Source organism: Myotis daubentonii, chromosome Y (assembly GCF_963259705.1).
Source record: "Myotis daubentonii chromosome Y, mMyoDau2.1, whole genome shotgun sequence".
Classification (NCBI taxonomy): domain Eukaryota; kingdom Metazoa; phylum Chordata; class Mammalia; order Chiroptera; family Vespertilionidae; genus Myotis; species Myotis daubentonii.
The window spans coordinates 16,825,886-16,850,596 of NC_081862.1; the positions used below are offsets into that span (position 1 = coordinate 16,825,886).

Consider the following 24,711-nt stretch of genomic DNA (forward strand, 5'->3'; position numbering starts at 1 on the left):
CAGTACCAAGAATAGAGAGCCAAAGACATATTAGGTGCTAAAAAATGCCTGAGTAAGACATTATGGTTCCATTTTTTTGTGAATAAATACCATGTTTCTGTTCATTTGCTAGCTGCTAAACCTTTAAAACAAATTTGTAGTTCAAATATAAAGAATTTTAAGTTTTTTGCATTAAGCCTGCCCCCCCTTTTTTTAATAGGAAAGGTGGAAACTTATTGAAGAACAAGTACAGATCCCACGATGAAAAAGAATACCACAGCACAGACTCCCATGTGGGGAAGGGGAAAGAGTCCCTCGTTAAGCCCGCTTTTGGCTTCATCATAACTTTTCCTCCTTTAATTTTATTCCAATATCCTCAATGCTGTATTTTCATTTTCTTATTGTCTTGCATTAATTTTCTTGTGTATATACTTTTTTATCCTTTTGAAACAAGACAAAGAATAAGTATAGCAAACCCAGCATAGACAGTTTGTAACTTTCAAATATTTCCTCAAATGGTAGAAATTAGTTGGTTGTTAATCTTACTAAACTCAGAGCAAAATTCTGTCAACTTTACTTATAAAAAATTTCATTAGGAAATTTGAGTATAAGATAAATTTTATACCAGGAGAAACAAAATTAAAGTTACCAGTATGTAAAATGTGATATAATAAATATAAATGGCTTCTATTCAAAGTTTGATTAGTTATTCAAAAGCCAAAAATCTAGTTCTCCTGCTTCTGTCCCTTCATCATCCTAGAAATGGAAGCTGACTGAGGTCTAATTCAATTTTATTAATATTCCACAAAAATACAAACAAGTAACAAAGGAGGAACAGAAGAAATAATGAGGCAAGATAGTAAGATGCTAGGAAAATTCAGTATCAGGAAGCATCAGTGACTGGGTTGGGGGTGGGGCCATCTGTCCCACTATCCTTGGAACATGACTAGTACTTACCCCTCACAGGAGAGCTAATAGAAACTATTTCCAATTTCCAGCAGATCCCACTGCACTGCATACGAGGATCTCTCACCAGTTGAGGACAGAGAAATATTCTGAGACACTCTCAGAAGAGTAGCTCTGGGACAGGAAAACACATCTACCATTTTCACTGATATCTGAAAGGCACCTCCTGCCCATGGGAGACCCAGAGGCCTAATTTTTTCCTGCCAAAAGATTTTTTAGGAACAACCTTTTCAGAAGTAAAGACTGACAGCTGGTGGCAGGAGAAAGCTGGGGGAGGCAGAGCCCTGGAATCTAGAGAAGCTTGCTGACGCCTCCCTGGGCCCTAGAGTAGTTTGAACTCTCCTGCACACAGCTAGGCCTTGTGGAGACAGACACAAACTGAATTGCTTTAAGTTTTTCCCAGGTTGTTGAGAACCAACTGTGGGTAGCTTATGACAGTGGCTAGCACCTACTAGGTGCACTGGTTAATAATGTGGATTTTTTTTAATAGATGGAGTTATACAAATGTTGATATATATGAAATTTCACATGTATGCTATTTTGTTGTATTGACAGCAAGCTTCAAAATTTCATATGTCAAATTTTCTAAAGGTGTTAATATCATAGATATTTTTACGCTTAAAAGTGTCGAATTTCATGCTAAAAAAAGAGCATTTGCGGAAGTTTTAATTCATTACTTTATTTTGAAGAAAAGTGCTGCTGAAAGTTATTGTATACTTCGGGGAGCTTATGGTGAACATGGTCCATCTCAAGATAATTGTGAATGCTGGTTTAAACACTTTAAAAGTGATGATTTTGATGTGAAAGACAAAGAATGTCCAGGTCAACCGAAAAACTTTGAAGACCAACAATTACAAGCATTATTGGATGAAGATGTGTGTCAAACTCAAAAACAATTTGCAGAAAGATTAAATGTTGCTCAGCAAATAACTTCCAATCATTTACAAGCAATGGGAAAGATTTTAAAAGAAGGAAAATGGGTGCTACATCAACTGAATGAAAGACAAATGGAAAACCGAAAAGTCATCAGTATAATGTTGCTTCAACATCATAAAACAAAGTATTTTTTGCATCGAATTGTGACTAGTGATGAAAAGTGGATTTATTTTGAGAATTCTAAACACACAAAATCATGGGTTGATCCAAGTCAACCGTCAACCATCAACATCGACTGCAAGACCAACCGCTTTGGAAAGAAGACAATGCTATATATTTGGTGGGATCAGGAAGGTGTGGTGTATTATGAGCTTCTAAACCAGGTGCTACTACTGACAACAAATAATCAATTTGAACCATGCTTTGATTGTGAAATGACCAGAATGGTCCAGAAGACACGGCAAAGTAATTTTGCTTCATGATGACGCACCATCACAAACTTCAAACCAGTTAAAAGCATGTTAAAAGATCTTGCCTGGGAAGTATTAACCCACCCACTGTATTCACTAAACTTTGCTCCTTCAGATTACCACTAGTTCCGATCGATGGTACATGCACTTTCTAAGCAGCACTTCAAAACGTATGAAGAAGTGGAAAATTGAGTCTCTGAATGGTTTGCCTCAGAACACGAAAAGTTCTATTGGGACAGTATCCAGCAATTACTTGAAAGTTGGGGAAATGTGTAGCTAGAGATGGACTACAATTACTTTGAATAAAGCACTTTTGATTTTTCTCTTGAAATTATGATGCTTTGAGTACAAAATCTACATTACTAACTGGTACACCTAGTACAGTGATGGTGAACCTTTTGAGCTCGGTGTGTCAGCATTTTGAAAAACCCTAACTTAACTCTAGTGCCATGTCACATATAGAAATTTTTTGATATTTGCAACCATAGTAAAACAAAGACTTGTATTTTTCATATTTATTTTATATATTTAAATGCCATTTAACAGAAACCAAGATGACGGCATAGGTAAACACCGGAGTTTGCTGCCTCGAACAACCACTTCAAAAATACAACTAAAAGACAGAACGGACATCATCCAGAACCACAGGAAGGCTGGCTGAGTGGAAGTCCTACAACTAGAAGAAAAGAGAAAAGCATACAGAGACTCGGAGGCGCAGTGCGGAAGTAAAATACTAAGGTGCGGAGGTGCATGCGGAGTGGGCTGGCGGCTGAGGGTGCGGTTGTCGTTTTCAATTGGGAGGGAGTCTCAGGCTCTGAGCTCCAGTTCCAGGCGAGTCTCTGGGGACCCAGACTCATAAGGGAGAATCGGGACTGTCTGGCATCGGTTGGAACTCGAAGGCAGCTTTCTCTCCAAGGGGCTTGCAGAGATTACCGGGACACTGAGAAGCAGAGCCTCTGAGGGCTGGATTGAGAGCAGCCATAACTCCTAGCCCCACCCTGTTGATCCCTTGAGACCCGCCCCGCCCAAGCCCTGCAGGGAAGCTTTTGCTGGATAGCCTCAAGCAAAGGCTAGATTAGCACCTCCCTAGAGATCCACGAGCCAGGAAAACCAGAGGTCAGAGTGGGACCATCCAGTTTGCAGCTCCGTGGAACCATAAAAGACACACTCAGGGGGCAGACTCAGTGAGCACCAAAGCCCCACTGAAGCAAGTCTTGCCCCAGAGTGGTGTCTCCAGCACAGAAGTTCTCCCACTGCAGACACAGCTGATTCTCACAGCCAATTGGCCTGGAGGTCAATTCCTCACAGTGATAACTACAACAATCAAGGCTTAATTACAACAAGACTGTGCACAAAGCCCACAAGGGGGTGCATCAAGAGTGTCCTCCTCAGATAATTGGGGAGGCTGAACCACTGGGCCCTAGAGGACACTCAGCACAGAAAACCACTTTATCAACAGGGAAGCATAAAAAATGCGGAATCAAAAAAAGGACACAAATGACAGAAATGGAGGAAAGCAAACTACTGGATGTAGAGTTCAAAACCAAACTTTTAAGGTTTTTCAAGAATTTTCTAGAAACTGCCAATAAACTTGAGATCTACAAGAAATCTAATGAGACCCTTGAGGTAGTGATAAAGGACCAACTAGAAATTAAGCATACATTGACTGAAATAAAGAATATTATACAGACTCAAAACAGCAGACTAGAGGATTGCAAGAATCAAGTCAACAATTTGAAATACGAAGAAGCAAAAATACCCAACCAGAAAAGCAAAATGAAAAAAGAATCCAAAAATACAAAGATAGTGTAAGGAGCCTCTGGGACAGCTTCAAGCTTACCAACATCAGAATTATAGGGATGCCAGAAGAAGAGAGAGAGCAAGATATTGAAAACCTCTTTGAAGAAATAATGACAGAAAACTTCCCCCACCTGGTGAAAGAAATAGACTTACACGTCCAGGAAGCGCAGAGAACCCCAAACAAAAGAAATCCAAAGAGGACCACACCAACACACATCATAATTAAAATGCCAAGAGCAAAAGACAGAGAGAATCTTAAAAGCAGCAAGAGAAAGTCAGTTACCTACAAGGGAGTACCCATACGACTGTCAGCTGATTTTTCAACAGAAACTTTGCAGGCCAGAAGGGAGTGGCAAGAATATTCAAAGTGATGAGTGCCAAGAACCTACAACCAAGATTATTTTATCCAGCAAAGCTATCATTCAGAATTAAAGGTCAGATATAGAGCTTCACAGATAAGAAAAAGCTAAAGGAATTCACCACCACCAAACCAGTATTATATGAAATGCTGAAAGGTATCCTTTAAGAAGAGGAAGAGGAAGAAAAAGGTAAAGATACAAATTATGAACAACAAATACACATCTATCAACAAGTGAATCTGAAAATCAAGTGAATAATCTGATGAGCAGAATTAACTCGTGATTATAATAGAATCAGGGGCATTTAAAGGGAGTGGACTGGCTATTCTTGTGGGGGAAAGGGGTGATGGGGATGGGGGAAGAGACTGGACAAAAATCATGCACCTATGGATGAGGACAGTGGATGGGGAGTGAGGGAGGAGGGTGGGGTTGGAACTGGGTGGAGGGGAGTTATGGGGTTGAAAAAGAGGAACAAATATAATAATCTGAACAATAAAGATTTAATTAATAAATAAAAAAACTATAAAAATGTTTTTTTCTCTAAAATAAATAAATGCCATTTAACAAAGAAAAATCAACCAAAAAAATGAGTTCGCGTGTCACCTCTGACACACGTGTCATAGGTTTGCCATTGCTGACTTAGTAAGTACCACCTGAGAGGCCCAAAAATAGCAGATGAAAGAATCAGCCTGTTTTTATCAGGAGAGCATAATACAAAGGGAACTTCCAGGATGCACTAAACTGTGCTGAGATGAATGCCACTTAACTTTTTCCTCCTGCCCTCCCCCCCCCCTCCTTCCCTTCCTTCTCTGCTTCTTTCTTTTATATTATCTTCATTTTTACTGTATTATTTTTGTTTCTTTTTCTTTCACCTATTTTCCTCATTCTTTTTCTTACTCTTTTTACTTCTCCTGCTTACTTTTTCCCTTTTCATAATTTTCTTTTCTTTTATACAATTTTACTTTTCCTATTCTTCATTCTTATGTTATTTTCATTATATCCATTCATATTCTGATTTCTTCCCCCTTGTTCTCTTTACTCTTTCCTAATTCTCTTTTATTTTGTAGCTGTTTTATTCTTGTTGTAGGGGTCTTTTGTCTGTTTTTGTTTTGTTTTCTTGTCAGCACCTGCATAACAACTTGCATAATGTGGTCAAGGGAAAGCCTCACAGTCAGACAGCCTGAGAGGAGATCCAACTAACAAAGGGGACAACAACAATCATGACCTAATTACGACAGGAAAGCCCAAATAACTTACACAAAGGACATTCCTAGAGCACCCAGCTCATAAGATCAAAGAGACTCCAACTGCACTACTGGGTCCCGCAGAACACTTATTATCTAAGGCCACGCCGTGAACACTGAGATATAACAGGTCTATCTAATACACAGAGAAAAAAAAAATACACAGCAAAAATGGGCAGACAAAGAAACAACCGCCAAGTGAATGAAAAGGAGGAAACTCCAGAAAAAAGAGCTAACAAAAAAGGAAGAAAGCAATTTTTCATATCTAGAGTTCAAAGTACTGGTCATAAGAGATGCTCAAAGAACTTAGAATTACAAGGAACTTAGTGTGAACTACAACAAGAAACAAGACATAGAAAACAGTTGGAAAAGAAGAACATATCTGACACGAAGAATGTACTGGGCTTGGTAAGCAGTTCTCAACCTGTGGGTCGCGACCTCTTTGGGGGTCGAACAACCCTTTCACAGGGATCACCTAAATACATCCTGCATGTCAGATATTTACATTACGATTCATAACAGTAGCAAAATTACAGTTATGAAGTAGCAACGAAAATAATTTGTGGGTGGGGGTCACCACAACATGAGGAACTGTATTAAAGGGTCACGGCATTAGGAAGGTTGAGAACCTCTGGTTTACAGAGTCAGTCAGCCTATGCAGTGGAGGGTTGTGAGTTCAATTCTTGTTCAAGGGCACGTACTTGGGCTGCAGGTTTGATTCCTAGCCACCGTGCGGGCACATGTGGGAGGCAACCAATAGCTTCATTCCTATCACATCCATATTTTTCTCTCTTTGACACTCGAACCTCCCTTCACTTTTTCTTAAAGGAAAAAAAAACACAAAAAACCCCCAAAAACAATCAAAGGAAAAAATACCTCTGGGTGAAGAGTAACAAAAAAAAGTATACACTGGAAAGAACCAAAAGTTGACTGAATAAGGCAGAAGATCGAAGCAGTGATTTGGAAGACAAGGTAGAAAAAAACCCATCCAATTAGAGCAGGAAAAAGAAAAAACAATTGAAAAGCAGGAGGACAGGCCTAGCTGGTTTGCCTTAGTGGATAGAGCATGGGCCTGTGCACCTAGGAGTTGGGAATTCAATTCCGTCAAAGGCATGCACTTGGGTTGCAGGTTCGATTCCAGGGCCTGGTAAGGGCAAGTGCAGGAGGCAACCAATCTATGTCTCTCTTTCACATCAACGTTTCCCTCCCTCCCACCCACTGTCTCAAAACCAATGGAAAAAACATAACTAAAAAGCAGGAGGATAGTTTAAGGGAACTCTAGGACAACATGAAAGGTTGCAACATCAGCATAATAGGTGTACCAGAAAAGAAGAAAGTGAGCAAGTAATAGAGAACCTGTTTTAAGAAATAATGGCTGATGCCCTAACCGGTTTGGCTCAGTGGACAGAGCATCGGCCTGCGGACTCAAGGGTCCCCGGTTCGATTCCGGTCCAGGGCATGTACCTTGGTTGCGGGCACATACCCAGTAGGGAGTGTGCAGGAGGCAGCTGATCGATGTTTCTCCCTCGTTGATGTTTCTAACTCTCTATCCCTCTCCCTTCCTTTCTGCAAAAAATCAATAAAACATATTAAAAAAAAAGAGACAATGGCTGAAAATTTTCCTAACCTAGTGAAGAAAAATGTTACCTAAGTTAAGGTAGCATAGAGATCCTTGATTGGATGTACTTAAAGTGCATACTCCAAGACACATCATAATTAAAATGACAAACCCTGGCCCGAGTGCTGTAGTGGTTACAGCACCAGCCTGTGTACAGAAGGATCGCAGATGCAATTCTGGTCAAGAGCACATACTTGGGTTCCAGATTTGATCTCAGGCTCCCTTCAGGGAGTGTGCAGGAGGCAACCAATCAATGTGCCTCTCTCACACTGATGTTTCTTTCTCTCTTTCTCTCTTTTTATCTTCCTCATCCTCTCCCTTTTACTCTCTCTGAAAATCAATGAAAAAAATATTCTCAGGTGAGAATTAGAAGATAACACACATGAACTTTAAAGACATAGAAGAAGCAACGTGGCTCAATGGCTAAGTGTTATCCTATGAACCTGGAGGTCATGGTTCAATTCCCAGTCATGGCACATGCCAAGTTTGGGCTTGATCCCCACAGGTGGGCAGTATGAGGTGGCCAATTAGTGATTCTCTCTCATCACTGATGTTTCTGTTTCTCTCCCTCTTCCTTTCTCTCTAAAGTCCATCTTAAAAAACATGTATATGTATCTACACTAAAAACAGACAAATATGTAAATTTATCATACCTCTGCAACACCCCACAGCCAATCAGGAGGAAACATGCAAATTAGCGGGACAAAAATGGCAGTGGCCACAGAGCCAGTAGGAGTGGGTGGGAGGCTTGGGTCACCCCGGCAATGGAGGAAGCCAAGCTTCCCTCCCGCTGGACTGGCTGGCGAAGAAGGGGCTTATGGGTGGCAGTCATGGAGCACGCCAGAGCGAATGAAAGGCTTGGGTCTTCCTGGGCAATGCCAGGGGTGACCCAAGCTTCCTGCCTGTGCTGGCCAGTTGCTAAAGGAGGAACCTGTGGCCAGTGGCCACAGCCGATCTGAGCACGTGGGAGGCTGGGGTCACCCTGGCCAGCCGCCGAGGAAGGGGCCTGCAAATGGAACTCAACTCTCACCCAGACTGGCCATGAAACCATTGGGGTGAGGGTCCCTGCTGGGGGGCATGGCCAGCCTGAAAACTGCCTTCAGCCCCTCACCTAGGCTGGCCATGTGCCCCCAGCAGGGACCCCCACCCCAATGGGGGCATGGCCAGCATGCAAACCAACACAGGCCACTCGCTCAGGCTACCCTGCCCCCCAAGGGAACCCCCACCCTGATCCTGGACACCCGTCAGGGCAAACCAACCGGCCCCCACCCATGCACCAGGCCTCTATCCTATATAGTAAAAGGGTAATATGCCTCCCAGCACCAGGATCAGCGTGACAGGGGGCAGTGCCCAAACCACCTGATTGCCCTGCGGCTCTGTGTGTGACAGGGGGCGGGGCCACAACCTCCCTATCCACCCTGCTCTCTTCGTGACAGGGGAAGGCACCCCAACCTCCTGATCAGCCCTGCTCTGTGCCTGATACGGGGGAGCTCCCCAACCCCGTGATCGTTCCTGCGGCTCTGTGTGTGACAGGCTGCGGTGCCCCAACCCCCTGATTGGCCCTGCTCTGTGTTTGACAGGGTAGAGCCATAACCTCCCCATCGGTCCTGCCCTGAGTGTGACAGTGGCGGCGCCCCAACCCCCTGATCAGCCCTGCTCTGTGTGTGACAGGGGGCGGTGCCCCAACTCCCCTATCGGCCGTACTCTGTGAGTGACAGGGGGGGAGCTCCTCAATCCCCTGATGGGCCCTGCTCTGTGCGTGACAGGGGGGAGCTCCCCAACCCCGATTGGCCCTGCTCTGTGTGTGACAGGGTGCAGCGCCACAACCCCCGCCCCCCCATGGGCCCTGCTCTGTGTGTGACAGGGTAGAGCCATAACCTCCCCATTGGCCCTGCCCTGAGTGTGAGAGTGGCGGCACCCCAACCCCCTGATCAGCCCTGCTCTGTGGGTGATAGAGGGCAGCGCCCCAACCCCTGATCCGCCCTGTTCTGTGCGTGACAGGGTACGGAGCCCCAACCCCCCTGATGGGCCCTGCTCTGTGTGTGACGGGGGCGGCGCCCCAACCTGCCCATCGACCCTGCCTTGAGTGTGACAGAGGACGGTGCCCCAACCCCCGAATCAGCCCTACCCTGAGCGTGGCACTGCAACCCCCCGATCCGCCCTGCTCTGTGCATGACAGGGGGCGGCGCCCCAACTCCCCAATCGGCCCTGCTCTGAGCCCGACCAGGGGCTGCACCTAGGGATTGGGCCTGCCCTCTGCCACCCGCCAGCAGGCCTAAGCCAGCAGGGCGTCATCTCCCAAGGGGTCCCAGACTGCGAGAGCGCACAGGCCGGGCTGAGGTGCCCCCCCCCCCCCCCGAATGCACAAATTTTTGTGCACCCGGCCTCTAGTATGTATATAAAATGCTAAGACAGATACAATCTACAAAACAGATTTCTTTTATATTCAGTCAAAACACTAGTAGAACGAAATATAACCCTTCATTAATTTAAAAGAGCAAGTCTTAGTCCTGGTTGGTTGGGATCATTCTCCTTCATACCATTAAGGTGACTGGTTCAATTCCAGTTAGTGCACATACCTGGGTTGAGGGTTCAATCACTATACATGGTCTGTATGAGAGGCAACTGATTGAGGTTTCTTGCTCTACTATTCCCTCTCTCTAAAATCAATAAGAAACATATCTTCAGGTGAGGACCCGCCCTCCCCCCAAAAAAGAGTAAATCCTAGAGGAGGGATAAATCAAATATTCACAGCTACATTACAATAGTCAAATATAAAGTTCTGACACAGTGACAATCACAAAACATACAAAGAAATAGAACAGTATGGCCAAACAAAGAAAGATTTAAAAAGGCTTAAGAAATGAGTGACACATACATACACAAAAAAAGAGTGACATCCGAAAGAGAATCCATATTTAAAATATTAAAATCTCAGGAGAAAAGACAAACAGAGAGACAGTGAATTAATAACAAAAACAAAACAAAATGACCTGTTAATTTAATTATAAGCCAGCCTTGGTTAAAAGCATTTTAAAATTAACAGGATATTAATTTTTACATTTGATATATGGACCAGAAATATTGTCTGTTAAATGAGAAGTTATAATAGGAGCAAGAATAATAAAATACTTAGAAATAAATAAACCTAAGAAGTTGCAAAAGTGTTGAAAGAACTAAAACATCTATATTAAAAAAAAACACCCACTTGTGCCTTGTACCCCACAGGTACTTAAAAGACTTAATATTGTTAAAATGTCAATACTACCCTAAGCAATCTATAGATTTAATCTCTTCCAACATATCCTAAAATTTACATAAACAACTCAGATTTAAGAAGGGCTTGAACAGACATTTATCCATGGAAGATTTACTATAAGCACATAAAAAGAGACTCAACAGCTTTATTCACTAGGAAATTAAACTCAAAACCATGATATAACCACTTGATACTCATTAGAATAGCTATTATTTTAAAAACCAGACAATAACAAGTATGGGAGACATGGGGAAATTGAAATCTTTCTACATTATTGGTGAACTATAAAATTATGAAGTCACTGTGTAACTCAGTTTGTTGAGTCCTTATAACGTTAATAAACAGAGAATTACCATGGGATTTAGTATATTCATGTCAAGGTATATACCTAAGAGAAATGAGAATGGGGACTCAAATATCTGTGTTCATAGCAAAAATCATAATAGCACTAATTACAATAGTCCCAAGTGAAAACAGTCCAAGTTGTCCATCAATCAATAAATGCATAAATAAAAATGTGATATATATATACATACAATGGAATATTATCCAGCCTTCAAAATGAAAGAGTCCTGAAACATGCTACAACACGCATGAAACTTGATAATATTATGCTAAGTGAAATCCCCCAATATATACATACTCAAAACTAATCCTATATAATAAAAGCCTAATATGCTTAGTGTCTGGTCGCCCATTCAACCACTCAAAGTGTGATTTGCTAATGATATGCTAAGGCCACTCAACCGCTCGCTATGACATGCACTGACCACCAGGGGACAGACAGTTGACCAATTGCTATGATGTGCACTGACCACCAGGGGACAGATGCTCCTACTAGAAGGTTCGCTTGCTGCTGGGGTCCGGCTGATCGGGACTGAGTGAGATGGGCTGGACATGCCCTGCAGCTGTCCGGTGGTCCCTCCCCAGCTGGCCAACCTCCCACATTCCTCCATGGACCCAATCATGTCCCAGTGGCATCCCCTGGCCTGGCCTGTGCCCTCTCACAATACAGGAACCCTTGGGGAATGTTGGAGAGACAGTTTTGGCCCAATCCCACAGGCCAGGCTGAGGGGCCCCACTGGTGCATGAATTTGTGCACCAGGCCTCTAGTACTGTATAATTCTATATATATGCAATACTGAGAAAAGGCAAATTCATAGATACAGAATACAAAGATTAGAGGTAACCAAGGGCTAGGAGGCTTGGGAATTGAGAATTAGTGCTTAACTGACTACACAACATTATAAATGTTCGTAAGGCCACCAAATTGTCCACTTAAGAGTTGTTAAAATATAAAACGTTTTCTTATAATGAAAATTATCCTTGGTTTTGCTTTCTATGGTTTCAGTTACCACTGTCAACCACAATCTATTAGTAATATTTTCAGAAATAAACAATTCATTAAGTTTTAAATTTCATGCTGAGAGGCATGATAAAACATTGCACCATGCTACCTCATGTTTGCCCAGGATTTCCACAGTGTATCCACCTTACCCTTTAGTCAATTAGTAGCTGTCATAATTATCAGATCAGTTATCAAAGAGACTGACATAATTTTTATATTGTTGTAATTGTTTTATTTTGTTACCTGTTGTTGTTATTTTGTAAATTAAATGCTACCCTAGGTATCGATAATAATAAAAGTGTTATATGCTAATTAGATTGGACATCCTCACTTCCGAACAAAGCTGCAGCGGGCAGGGGTGAGGGAGAGGCGGCAGAGGCCCCCAGTCTTGGTGGCGGCTGTGGATGGGGGCCGGGGCCAAGGCCCTTGCACAAATTTTGTGCATCAGGACTCTAGTATATGTATAGAAATAACAGCATATGTAGGACTTAGAACTGTCAAGGGTTTAACGTATCCACTGGGTGTGGGGTGTGGGGGGTCGTCTTAGTATATATGCTACACGAAGAAGAGAGGACTACTGTATAGAATTTACCACAATGTAAAGAAGTGTGGGTTTATATATAGGATGTGTATACATTTTTTGGGACACCCTATATGTATACTCACACACAATGCAAATTTATATATATTTATATATACATACACACATATATGTGTGTGCGCGTGTGTGTTGTGTGCATATGTCCCAATACACTAAAAAAACTAATAAAAAAGATCAACATTGGCATTTTGCAGAGATTAAAAATAATCTTTGCTTTAATAAAATATGTTAAATATAAGTATTCTAACCACAGAATTCTAATGTAGAGAAGAAAAAAATTTCCTTATTTAATTTTTGAAACACATTCGTATAAAAATTAATTCATATCTACTTAAAAATAAGGTCAGCTTGCATTCCAATTTTTAAAAAATCACTTACTTGCTGGGACAGTGCAATATTAAATCAATGATAAATGTCTGCCAGTACTTTTCTTTACTAAGATTATCCAAGGCTGTTGGAATTAGAGCAAAACATAATGTCATCACTTCTAATGCTTCACAGCAAACCTGTTCATCTTCCATGTCTGGCTCATTGCTTGCATTGGTGGTCTATAAAATTAGAATAAAAATCATAGTTTTAAAAACTCAACAAATCCTTCTAGTTAGCATTTAAAATTTATCTGTTCACTAAAGACACTTCATCTTCAGTCTCTTTACCTGCAGCTTTTGAGACCCTTTAAGAGGATTAAATGAGCATACTCTGTAAATACTAAAAATAACACTTCCTTCATCTTCTGGGTGTAAATATTGTTGTTTCTGCAAAAATCATGATTCTTTTTTTTTAAAAAAATACGATTGCACTGTAGTTTGGGTCTTTAGATATCTAGTAAGTTTGTATCTGCCTTTAGTCATTAAAAATTCAGTACAGATAATGTCTGAAATAAGATAATCATACAAATATTCTAAAAATCAGTGGTGTACAATTACACAGTTTCTAAGCGACTATCCACAACACAACAAATAAATATGATAGAAAAATCAAAGAGATAAACAAAACCTAATTTCTGCAAATAATTTGCTTACTTCAACAAAGACTAGAAGTAATACCTAATGCTGGAAAAAATCTTTCCTGTTTTTGAGTGCTCTAAAAGAATCAAATAAAATACTTTAATGTCATGATTCCACAATTAATGTTATCAAGATTTAGAAGATAAAATATTAAAGAGAAATAATTAAGGAAATTGGGAAAACTGAATTCATTATAGCACACTTATACTCAATCCAATGAGAAGTTTTAAAAAATAAGTTAAAAAATGACTGCCTTACAGTGAGCTATTGAACTTTTATTTTCAAAACAGAAGTATATTTATTCTCACCTTAATAATTACGGGAAGTTTATTTTAAACCATTAGGTAAATGGGTCTCGGGCTTTAAAGAGGCAGATATGATGGAAATTCAGTCAGCTACATTACCATTTACATAAGAGTAATATTGTTTTGTAATAATTCTTACCATTTCATAAATTTTAGTGATTTCTTCATTTGGGCTATATACTAGCTCTAATGCCCCGCATCCTGAAGCCCAGATAATTTTTTGTATAGCAATAATTACACAAGTATCAGGTATATGTCTTGAAGCCTGAAAGAAAATGAATAATTATAAAGTGAAATAATCAGAAAAAAAAAGATTTCTTTTTGCAAAAGAAATAGTAGAAATAGCTGTAAATAGAGCGAAAATTCTTCACATTCTTTACAATCTAAAGTAGATTTGGTCCCCACCTCCTTTTTTGTATCTTCTAACCAAGTCAAATATATATAGATGAAGCAAAAACGACGTTTATCAGAGACAGATTGGTGTACTTCAGATTAATGTCTAATCTTGCTCTATAATATTTCTTTCTTTTTTTAAAGATATATTTTATTGATTTTTTACAGAGAGGAAGGGAGAGAGATAGAGAGTTAGAAACATCGATGAGAGAGAAACATCGATTAGCTGCCTCCTGCACATCTCCTACTGGGGATGTGCCCGCAACCCAGGTACATGCCCTTGACCGGAATCGAACCTGGGACCTTTCAGTCCGCAGGCTGACGCTCTATCCACTGAGCCAAACAGGTTTCGGCTATATTATTTCTTATAACAGTTCCATAATTGCTCTATTCCCAATGGTCAAAAACTTGTAATATGCAGGATGGCTTAATGTAATTTTTAAAAATGGAATAAACTACATGAACTTCTAGCCAGGCTCACCAAGAAACAAAGAGAGGATCCAAATAAACAAAGTCAGAAATAAAAGAAGTGAAATAACAACCGACAACCAGACATACAAAGGATTGTAAAAAGATACTACAAAAAACTCTACTCCAACAAACTGGATAACCTAGACAAAATGGATATGTTCCTAAAAAAATACAATCTTCCAAAACTCAATGAGGAAAAATAAAAAAATCCTGAATAGACTGATAACCACCTATGAAATTGAAGCAGTAATCAAAAAACTTCCAGCAAACAAAAGCCTTGGTCCAATGGCTTTAGAGGGGAGTTCTACCAAGCATTCAAAGAAGAACTAAAACCTATCCTCCTCAGACTATTCCAAAAAATTTAAGAGGAAGGAACACTTCCAAGTTCTTTTTATGAAGCCAGCATTACCCTAATCCCCAAACCAGATAAAGACACTATGAAGAAAGGCCAACATCCTTAATGAACATAGATGCTAAAATCCTCAACAAAATTCTAGCAAATCAGATCCAGCATTACATTAGAAAGATCATACACCATGACAAAGGGGGATTTATTCCAGGAATACAAGGCTGGTACAATATCTGCAAATCAATAAATGTGTTGTATCACATAAACAAATTGAAAGATAAAAATCACATAATCATATCAATTGATGCAGAAAAGCATTTGACAAAATCCAACACGCTTTCTTGATAAAAATTCTCAGCAAAGTGGGAATACAGGGATCATACCTCAACATAATAAAAGCCTTATGACAAACCTACAGCCAACATCATACTCAACAGGCAAAAACTAAAACCATTTCCACTAAGAACAGGAACAAGACAAGGATGCCCACTTTCATCACTCCTGTTCGACATAGTGCTAGCCATAGCGACCAGACAAGAATAAGAAATAAAAGGCATCTAAATTGGAAAAGAAGTAAAACTGTCATTACTCGTAGATGACATGCTATAGAAAACCTTAAAGATTCCATCAAAAAACTACTAGGTTTAAAAATGAATTTGGCAATATAGCAGGATACAAAATTAACATCCAAAAATCTATGGCTTTTTCATACACAAACAACAAACTCACAGAAAGAAAATCTTAAAAGAAAAAAAATCCCATTTACCATTGCAACAAAAAATTAAGATACCTAGGAATATACTTAACTAAAAAGGGGAAAGACCTATAATTGGAAAACTACAGGACGGTGAAAAAAGAGATAGAGGAAGATATAAACAAATGGAAGAACATACCATGTTCATGGATCAGTAGAATTAACATCATTAAAATGTCCATACTACCCCAAGCAATCTACAGATTTAATGCAATCCCCATTAAAATACCAACAGCATATTTCATAGACCTAGAACAAACTCTCCAAAAACTTATATGGAAGAAAAATAGTCGCCAAATAGCCACAGCAATCTTGAGAAAAAAGAACAAAGTTGGAGGGATCACAATACCAGGTATCAAGCTATATTTACAAAGCCACTGTTCTCAAAACTGCCTGGTACTGGCACAAGAACAGACATATAGACCAATGGAATAGAACAGAGAACCCAGAAATCAACCTAAGCTATTATGCTCAATTAATATTTGACAAAGAAGGAAAGAGTATACAATGGAGTCAAGACAGTCTCTTCAATAAATGGTTTTGGGAAAATTGGACAGATACATGTAAAAAAATGAAACTAGACCATCAACTTACACCATTCACAAAAATAAAATGGATAAAGGATTTAAATATAAGATAGGAAACCATAAAAGTCTTACAAGAATCCACAGGCAGCAAAATATCAGCATATGTCATAGCAATATCTTTATTGATACAGCTCCTAGAGCAGGGGTCCTCAAACTTTTTAAACAGGGGGCCAGTTCACTGTTCCTCTGACCGTTGGAGGGCTGGACTATAGTTTAAAAAAAAACTATGAACAAATTCCTATGAACACAGCGGTGGCAAAAACACCCAGCGGGCCAGATAAATGTTTTCGGTGGGCCGCATGTGGCCCGCGGGTCCGTAGTTTGAGGACCTCTGTCCTAGAGCAATGGAAACTATGGAGAAAATAAACAAATGGGACTACATCAAAATAAATAGCTTCTGCACAGCAAAGGAAAGCATCAACAAAACAAGAGAGCCCACCCCATGGGAGAACATATTGGCCAATGCTGTAACCAATAAGGTTTTAATCTCCAAAATTTATAGGGAACTCATACAACTTAACGAAAGGAAGATAAGCAACCCAACAATCCAATAAAAAAATGGGCAAAGGACCTAAATAGACCCCTTTTGAAAGAGGACATACTTAAGGCTGAGAGACATATTAAAACATGCTCAAAGTCACTAAACATCCGAGAGATGCAAATCAAAACAACAATGAAGTACCATTTCACACACCTGTTAGAATGGCTATCATCAACAAACAACAAGTGTTGGCGAGAATGAGAAGGAAAAAGGAACCCTTGTACACTGCTGGTGGGAATGCAGACTGGTGAAGCCACTATGGAGAACAGTATGGAGTTTCCTCAAAAAACTAAAAATGGAACTCCCATTTGACCCAGTGATCCCACTTCTAGGAATATAGCCCAAGAAACCAGAAACACCAATCAGAAAGGATATATGCACCCCTATGTTCATAGCAGCACAATTCACCATAGCTAAGATCTGGAAACAGCCTAAGTGCTCATCAGCAGATGAGTGAATTAAAAACTGTGGTACATTTACACAATAGAATACATGCTGCTGTAAAAAAGGAGGAACTCCTACCATTTCCAACAGCATGGATGGAACTGGAGAGCATTTGCTAGCAAAATAAGCCAGTCAGAGAAAGATAAATATCACATGATCTCACTCACTTGTGGAATATAATGAACAACAAAAACTGATAACAAAAACAGATCCAGAGATACAGAAGCATTCAACTGACCATCTAATCTCAGAGGGAAGGTGGGGGGTGGAGGGTTGGGGGAGACCTAAGAGATCAACCAAAGGACTTGTATGCATACATATAAGCATAACCCATGAACACAGACAGTAGGGTGAGGGCATACGTTGGGAGGGTGAGGGAGGGGGAAAGAACCAGGGACAGTTCAATAGGGGAAAAAGGAGACATATTTAATACTTGATTGATTTTTTACAGAGAGGAAGGGAGAGCGATAGAGAGTTAGAAACATTGATGAGAGAGAAACATCAATCAGCTGCCTCTTGCACATCACCTACTGGGGATGTGCCCACAACTAAGGTACATGCCCTTGACCAGAATCAAACCTGGGACCCTTCAGTCTGCAGGCCAATGCTCTATCCACTGAGCCAAACAGGTTATGGCCATATTTAATACTTTAAACCATAAAGAAATAAAAAATGATATAAACTACAAATATCCTATCTAATAAAAGAGAAACATGGTAATTAGCCGAACATCCGCTCCCCTTCCCATTGGCTAATCAGGGCGATATGCAAATTAACTGCCAGCCAAGATGGCGACCGGCAGCCAGGCAGCTTGAAGCTAATATGAGACTTGCTTGCTTCAGTGATGGAGGAAACCAACGTTCCCCGCCTGCATTCTCGGCCTCTGAGCTTGCAGTTTGAAACACTGTTACAAATATAGAGGCTAAACAAAACTCTAGAAACCTACTTTCAGCCCTCCGGGATCTCAGCTGGAGTTGATACAGTGTTTCGATTATAGAACCCAAACAAACCAGATACCTGCTTTCAGCAGTGGAAGCCTCAGAGGTGGAGCCAGAGCTAAAGCTGGCCCAGAATAAAAAAAGAAAAAGGAAAACAAGGAGCGGTTGGGCGCTTCAGTCACCCGCCAGCCTGAAAACAGCCCTCAGCCCCTCACCCAGACTGGCCAGGCACCCCAGTGGGGACCCCCACCCTGATCCAGGACACCCTTCAGGGCAAACCAGCCGGCCCCACCCATGCACCAGGCCTCTATCCTATATAGTAAAAGGGTAATATGCCTCCCAGCACCGGGATCAGCGTGACAGGGGGCAGCGCCCAAACCCCCTGATCGCCCTGTGGCTCTGTGTGTGACAGGGGGCGGGGCCACAACCTCCCTATCCACCCTGCTCTGTTCGTGACAGGGGAAGGAGCCCCAACACCCTGAACAGCCCTGCTCTGTGCCTGGTAGTGGGGAGCTCCCCAACCCCCTGATTGCCCTGCGGCTCTGTGTGTGACAGGGTGCGGCGCCCCAAACCCCTGATTGGTCCTGCTGAGTGTGTGACAGGGTGCGGCGCACCAATCCCCTGATCGGCCCTGCTCTGTGTGTGACAGGGTGCAGCGGCCCAACCTCCCAGCCCCCACGGGCCCTGCTCTGTGTGTGACAGGGTAGAGCCATAACCTCCCCATCGGCTCTGCCCTGAGTGTGAAAGTGGCGGCGCCCCAACCTCCCCATTGGCCCTGCCCTGAGTGTGACAGTGGCAACGCCCCAACCCCCTGATCGGCCCTGCTCTGTGGGTGATAGAGGGCGGCGCCCCAAACCCCTGATCCTCCCTGCTCTGTGTGTGACAGGGAACGGTGCCCCAACTCCCCTATCGGGCCTACTCTGTGAGTGACAGGGGGGAGCTCCCCAACACCCTGATGGTCCCTGCTCTGTGCATTCCAGGGTATGGAGCCCCAACCCCCTGATGGGCCCTGCTCTGTGTGTGACAGGGGGTGGCGCCGCAACCTCCCCATCGACCCTGCCTTGAGTGTGACAGGGGGCGGTGCCCCAACCCCCCAATCGGCCCTACCCTGAGTGTGACTGAGGGTGGCATCACAACCTCCTGATCGGCCCTGCTCTGTGCATGACAGGGGCCGGCGCCCCAACTCCCCAATCAGCCCTGCTCTGAGCCCGACCAGGGGCTGCACCTAGGGATTGGGCCTGCCCTCTGCCACCCGGGAGCAGGCTTAAGCCAGCAGGTCGTTATCTCCTGAAGGATCCCAGACTGCAAGAGGGCACAGGCCGGGCTGAGGGACCCCTTGAATGCACAAATTTTTGTGCACCAGGCCTCTAGTATAAAATAACATTGTAAAGTTTACAAATCATGCTGACTTACATAATCCAGACTAAACAGTACACAATACAATAAACCCTCGATTTTGTGGACCTCAATTTAATGGACTTCATATTTAATGAACAGTATTTCTGGTCTGTATGTCACTTATGAAAATTAACAACCAGTCAATTTAAGAATGGTTTTAATTAAGATTTGCTTATAATTAAATTAACAGGTTATTTTTTTTGTTATTATCTCACTATTAGTTTTACCAAGTAGGCCATATGTTGGAAAAATACCAGTAATTTTGCCACAATAAATAAATATTACATATCTAAACCTATAGTCTATATATTTAAGTCCAAGAGTTACCAGTTGTAAACAATATTCAAGGAATGATTAGCAGGTAATGACCCCCCACCTCAAGGAGTAATTGGTTCTGTTGTTTCGTGGAGCAACTTTCCGCAGTTTTAACATGTGTAGGGGGAATGGGGTATGTTCCAAAGTGTGCTAAGCCGTGTGACTCAGCTGTGTGCATTAGTTTATTCAAGGTGACTGGTGAATGTATGCATTTACTACACCTATTCAGTATAAAGTTAAAATTATAGTTATATGAAAATTTTGTGTAAAGTTAAACTTTTCACACATTATTAATTTTAATTACACAAGTAAAAACAAATAAACTAATTTGTCAATTTTAACATATGCATTTAGAAAACCTATTACAAATAGACTTTCTGTTTTAAAGGACATTTCCTCACCTGAACTAGTCTATTATACTGAAGTTTACCGTACGATTTTATTTATGTAAAATTTATAAAAGTGAACATGACTGTAAAGTGACAAAAGCAGATAAAAGATTGCCTGGAATAAGGAGCAGAAAACTTTTGGGGACTAATGAAAATGCTATTTGCTCAGTACATCATGCATAGTTTAAATAACTGTCATAACTCACTGAATTCTTTCTTTTGATTTAGCTTATGCAATATATATTATGCCTTCAAAAGCCTGTTTAAAAGTTTTTAAAAGTACTTTTTAAAGTACTAATGTTAGCAGATAACACTGCATACAACTTTATGAAACTTTAGCTAAAATAAGAGGTAAAGTGAAATGGTCTCAGAACATTTAACCTGAAATTGTGATATTCTTTATTTATAAGTAGAGACTGGATCAGATTAATAAAACATTCAAGATCTCAGAGCTTTCATAGTTTAATACTAACCTCACTGGATATTTGTTGAGCAAGATGTATTGATACATTCCTAAGCATGCACTCAGATGATGGATTAGGAATGCTCAGAAGGGCATTTTGTAGCACCACTGCTTGACTGTGAGTAACCTGGTTAATCTGAAAAAAAAAAAAAAAAAAGTTAACCATCTTATTAGGAGTAAAAAACTTGTATATAACTAAATTTCAAGTGTTAGGTACATAATTAAAGCTCAACTATTTGCTCCTCATTCAGTACCACTGTTTAGATGTTATCCTTTTGCCATATTCACTGTAAATGTATGTTTTGCATAAAAAACAATTCAAATTACCAACATTGTAAACCTCTCTAAGTTGCCTTTTCAAGTGAGAATGCTCTTCTGCAAATTCGAATTTCAGATGAATTCAATATTGTTCCTACAACTGGGTTCACTTTTATTTGCCAGCTTTGAAAAACTCTTTTTAACATGTCTCTAGGTAAATCCTCTCCTTAGACCTCCTTTCTCAACAGATGGCCATACCTGCCATAATATGACAGAAAAGTGAGGATTCCAGATAAATAAACTTTCAATCTCTTATCCCTTAATCTTTAAGTTTTCTCATTCACTCTTTCAAAAAGTACCTTATTTTGTTCAAAGGTACTTTTACCCCTGAGCTGTAATGTTTATCTGAAAACACGCTCAAGTCTCCACAGCTTAATCCCCTATCCTCTCTTTCTTTTGCAGGTTGTTGTTTTTTTTTTTTAATACATGCTTGAAGAAATTCAAGTGTTTATGGGAGTGGTGTCAGAGGAATGGCGACGACATGAGAGAGCTCCTTGTCCTCTTCCTCTAATATTAACAAGTACAATGAAGCATCTAAAGGTGGGCAACCAGGGATAAACAGGGAGATAAGCAAGGAGGAAAGCACAGAGGGCTGGCAGAACCAGCCCTGCAGTCAGGAGCTTGAAGCTCAGAAGGCCAGAAGAGGGGAGAAAGCCAGTGAAAGGAACTTCCTTCTGCTGGGATAATCAGAGAGCAGCTGGGGAATTGGGCAGGGGAGAAGTAATAAGGTAAGCCCTTCAGGGCAAGCTTCTGAGTTAGCCGATGCCTGATAGATATGGGGTTCTTCCATGTGGGCTGTTGGGCCCATGGTAGTCTTTCAGACAAAGAAACGAAACTACAGAGCCCTGCCGCCACTTGGACTCGCAAAACTCGCCTCCTGTTGCCCTTGGAATCGTGTATACCAGAGCTGATACAGTAGAATCCTGCTTCCCTCTGTGACTGATGCCCAGGAGGAGTTCGTGTGGTACCCTATGGAACCCTATGGAGGCCATTAAGGTGAGGCCAAAACGAACTCTAACTCCAAGCAGCACAGCTGTACACTCTTTACAGAAGCCATGGAGGTTCAATACTAGGAGAACACAGACATAAAAAACCTTGCAATTCATTGCCATCTACTGGAAAATTTATCTTAGGAGATAAATGTATATGCAAAGGAGGACAACAAATAACATGAAGAACCACACTAATGAGGATGACCAGAAAGAAAATGAAAAATCCTTAGAAAGCAAGCTGGAAAACATAAAATATGTAAATGACAGAGGTTTCAAGATTGCAGTTCTGAAAATACTTGAGATGTGAGAAAATACCGATAGGCAATTCAGTGCACTCAAAATAAATCAATGAACAAAAGAAGTACTTTACCACAGAGATTGAAACTTTAAAAAAGAGCCAATCAGAAATCCTGGAAATGAAACTAAGGAGATTAAGAATAAACTATTGACTATAGAAACCAGTCAACCAAATGGAGAATTAATGGCATAGAAGATAGGAATCAAGAAATGATGCAAAGAGAAGAGAGAGACCTGAGCATAAAGAAAAATAAAAGAACTCTATGAAAAAGCTTTCTGACTCCATTTGAAAAAGCTGTATTAAAAATATAGGCATTCCCGAGGCAGAGGAGGGAGAGTATGGGACAGAGTCTATTCAAACAAATAGTGGATCAGAACTATCCAAACCTATGAAAAGAACTAGATCCTTAAATCCAAGAAGCAAACAGAACACCTATTTATCTCAATACAAAAGGCCCATCAAAAATTAATGACAAAGAAAAAATTCTCAAAGCAGCAAGAAAAAAGAAGGAAGTGACCTATAAAGAAAAATCCATCAAAATTTCATCTGACTTCTTAGCAGAAACTCTACAAGTCAGAAGAGAGTGGAACTGAATATTCAACCATCTGAGAGAGAGAAATTACCAGCCATGAATAATTGTTTAAATATGAAGGAGAAAGAAGGTATTCAGAGATATACAGAAGCTGAGGGATTTTATCATTAGAAAACCTCTATTGCAGTAAATACTAAAGGAAATTATTCTATCTGAAACAACAGATGGTCACAACACTACGAGGAAGACCGCCAAAATCTTACAGCATTATGAGGGATAATTTATGACAAAAAAAAAAAAAACATAAAAGGGAACTGGCATAGGAGTATGAGGATCAGCTGCACTCAGAAGAAAAAAGTCATGATGATATATGTAAGTTTATTTTTGATACATCTAAATGGTAGTGACAGATAAAAGTCTCCCAAACCAGGACACATAGTTTTAAAAAAGAGGAAGCAGAGAAAAGTAGCATGGAATATCACTAAGCAATAAACAACAGACAGAAACACAAAGGAACAAGACAAATGGAGGCACAGAGTTACCAGAAAACAAAAGATAAAATGGTCTGAATTCACTAATAAAGTGGCACAGAGTAGCAGAATGGATTAAAACAAACACACACACACACACACACACACACACACACACTCACACACAAAATCCCCCCAACCATGTATTGCCTATAAGAGACATGTCTAAGGTGCAAAGACAAAGATAGATTCAAAGTAAAAGGGTTGAAAATGATTCTTCAAGTAAAAAAATCCACAGAAAAGCTGGTATAGCCATACTTGTATCTGACAAAATAGATTTCAAGATAACAAGAGACAAAGATGACACGTTATAATGATAAAGGAACTCTACATCAGGAAACATAACAATTCTTAATATATATGCACCCAACCAAGGAGCACTGATATATATATAAAACTACACATAGAACTACAGAGAGAAACAGATCAAAACACAATCATAGTTGGAAACTTTTAAATTTCATTGACAGCTCTAGATAGATCAACCAAACATAAAATCAATAAAGTAATATCGGCCTTCAATGAAACACTAGACCAAATGGACATAATTGACATTTATAGAAGCTTTTATTCCAGAACATGCGATATGCATTCTTCTCCAGTGCACATTAGATCACAAAACTACCACTGACAAATACTAGAAGATTAAAATTATACCAAGCATATTCCTTGACCACTAATGCCTTGAAGTTAGAAATTAACTGGAAAAGGAAGTAAAGAGATCCACAAATATGTGGGGATTAAACAACATACTACTAAAAAGTGACTTGTTCAAAGAAGAAATAAAAGTTGAGATTAAAAGATTATAAAGAGCCAAATGAGAATGACAACTTTCAAAACTTCTGAGATCCAGCAAAAGCAATAATAAGAGGGAAGTTTATATCATTGCAGGCCTATCACAAGAAACAAGAGAAATCTCAAATAAACAACCTAACATCACATCTTAAAGTGCTAGAAAAGGAAGAACAAAAGTCAGTAGAAGAAAGAAAATAATAAAAATTAGAGCAGAAATGAATGAAATAGAGAAAAGACTGTACAAGAAAATAAAACAAAGAGCTGGTGCTTTGAAAAGATTAATAAAATTGAAAACCCATGACTAAACTCACTAAGGAAAAAAGGGAAAAGAAACATAAATAAAATCAGAAATGAAAGAGAAGTCACCAGAAG

General features: G+C 40.4%; 1 protein-coding gene across 1 annotated transcript in view; it reads right to left on the minus strand.

Annotated features, from left to right (window-relative positions):
• Positions 1 to 24,711, minus strand: part of LOC132225556 (probable ubiquitin carboxyl-terminal hydrolase FAF-X) — a 273,762-nt gene that overhangs the window by 69,336 nt on the left and 179,715 nt on the right. The window contains 3 exon segments of the mRNA XM_059680650.1: positions 12,899 to 13,068; positions 13,972 to 14,097; positions 20,885 to 21,010. Of these exon segments, the coding sequence (XP_059536633.1) occupies positions 12,899 to 13,068; positions 13,972 to 14,097; positions 20,885 to 21,010 (422 nt within the window).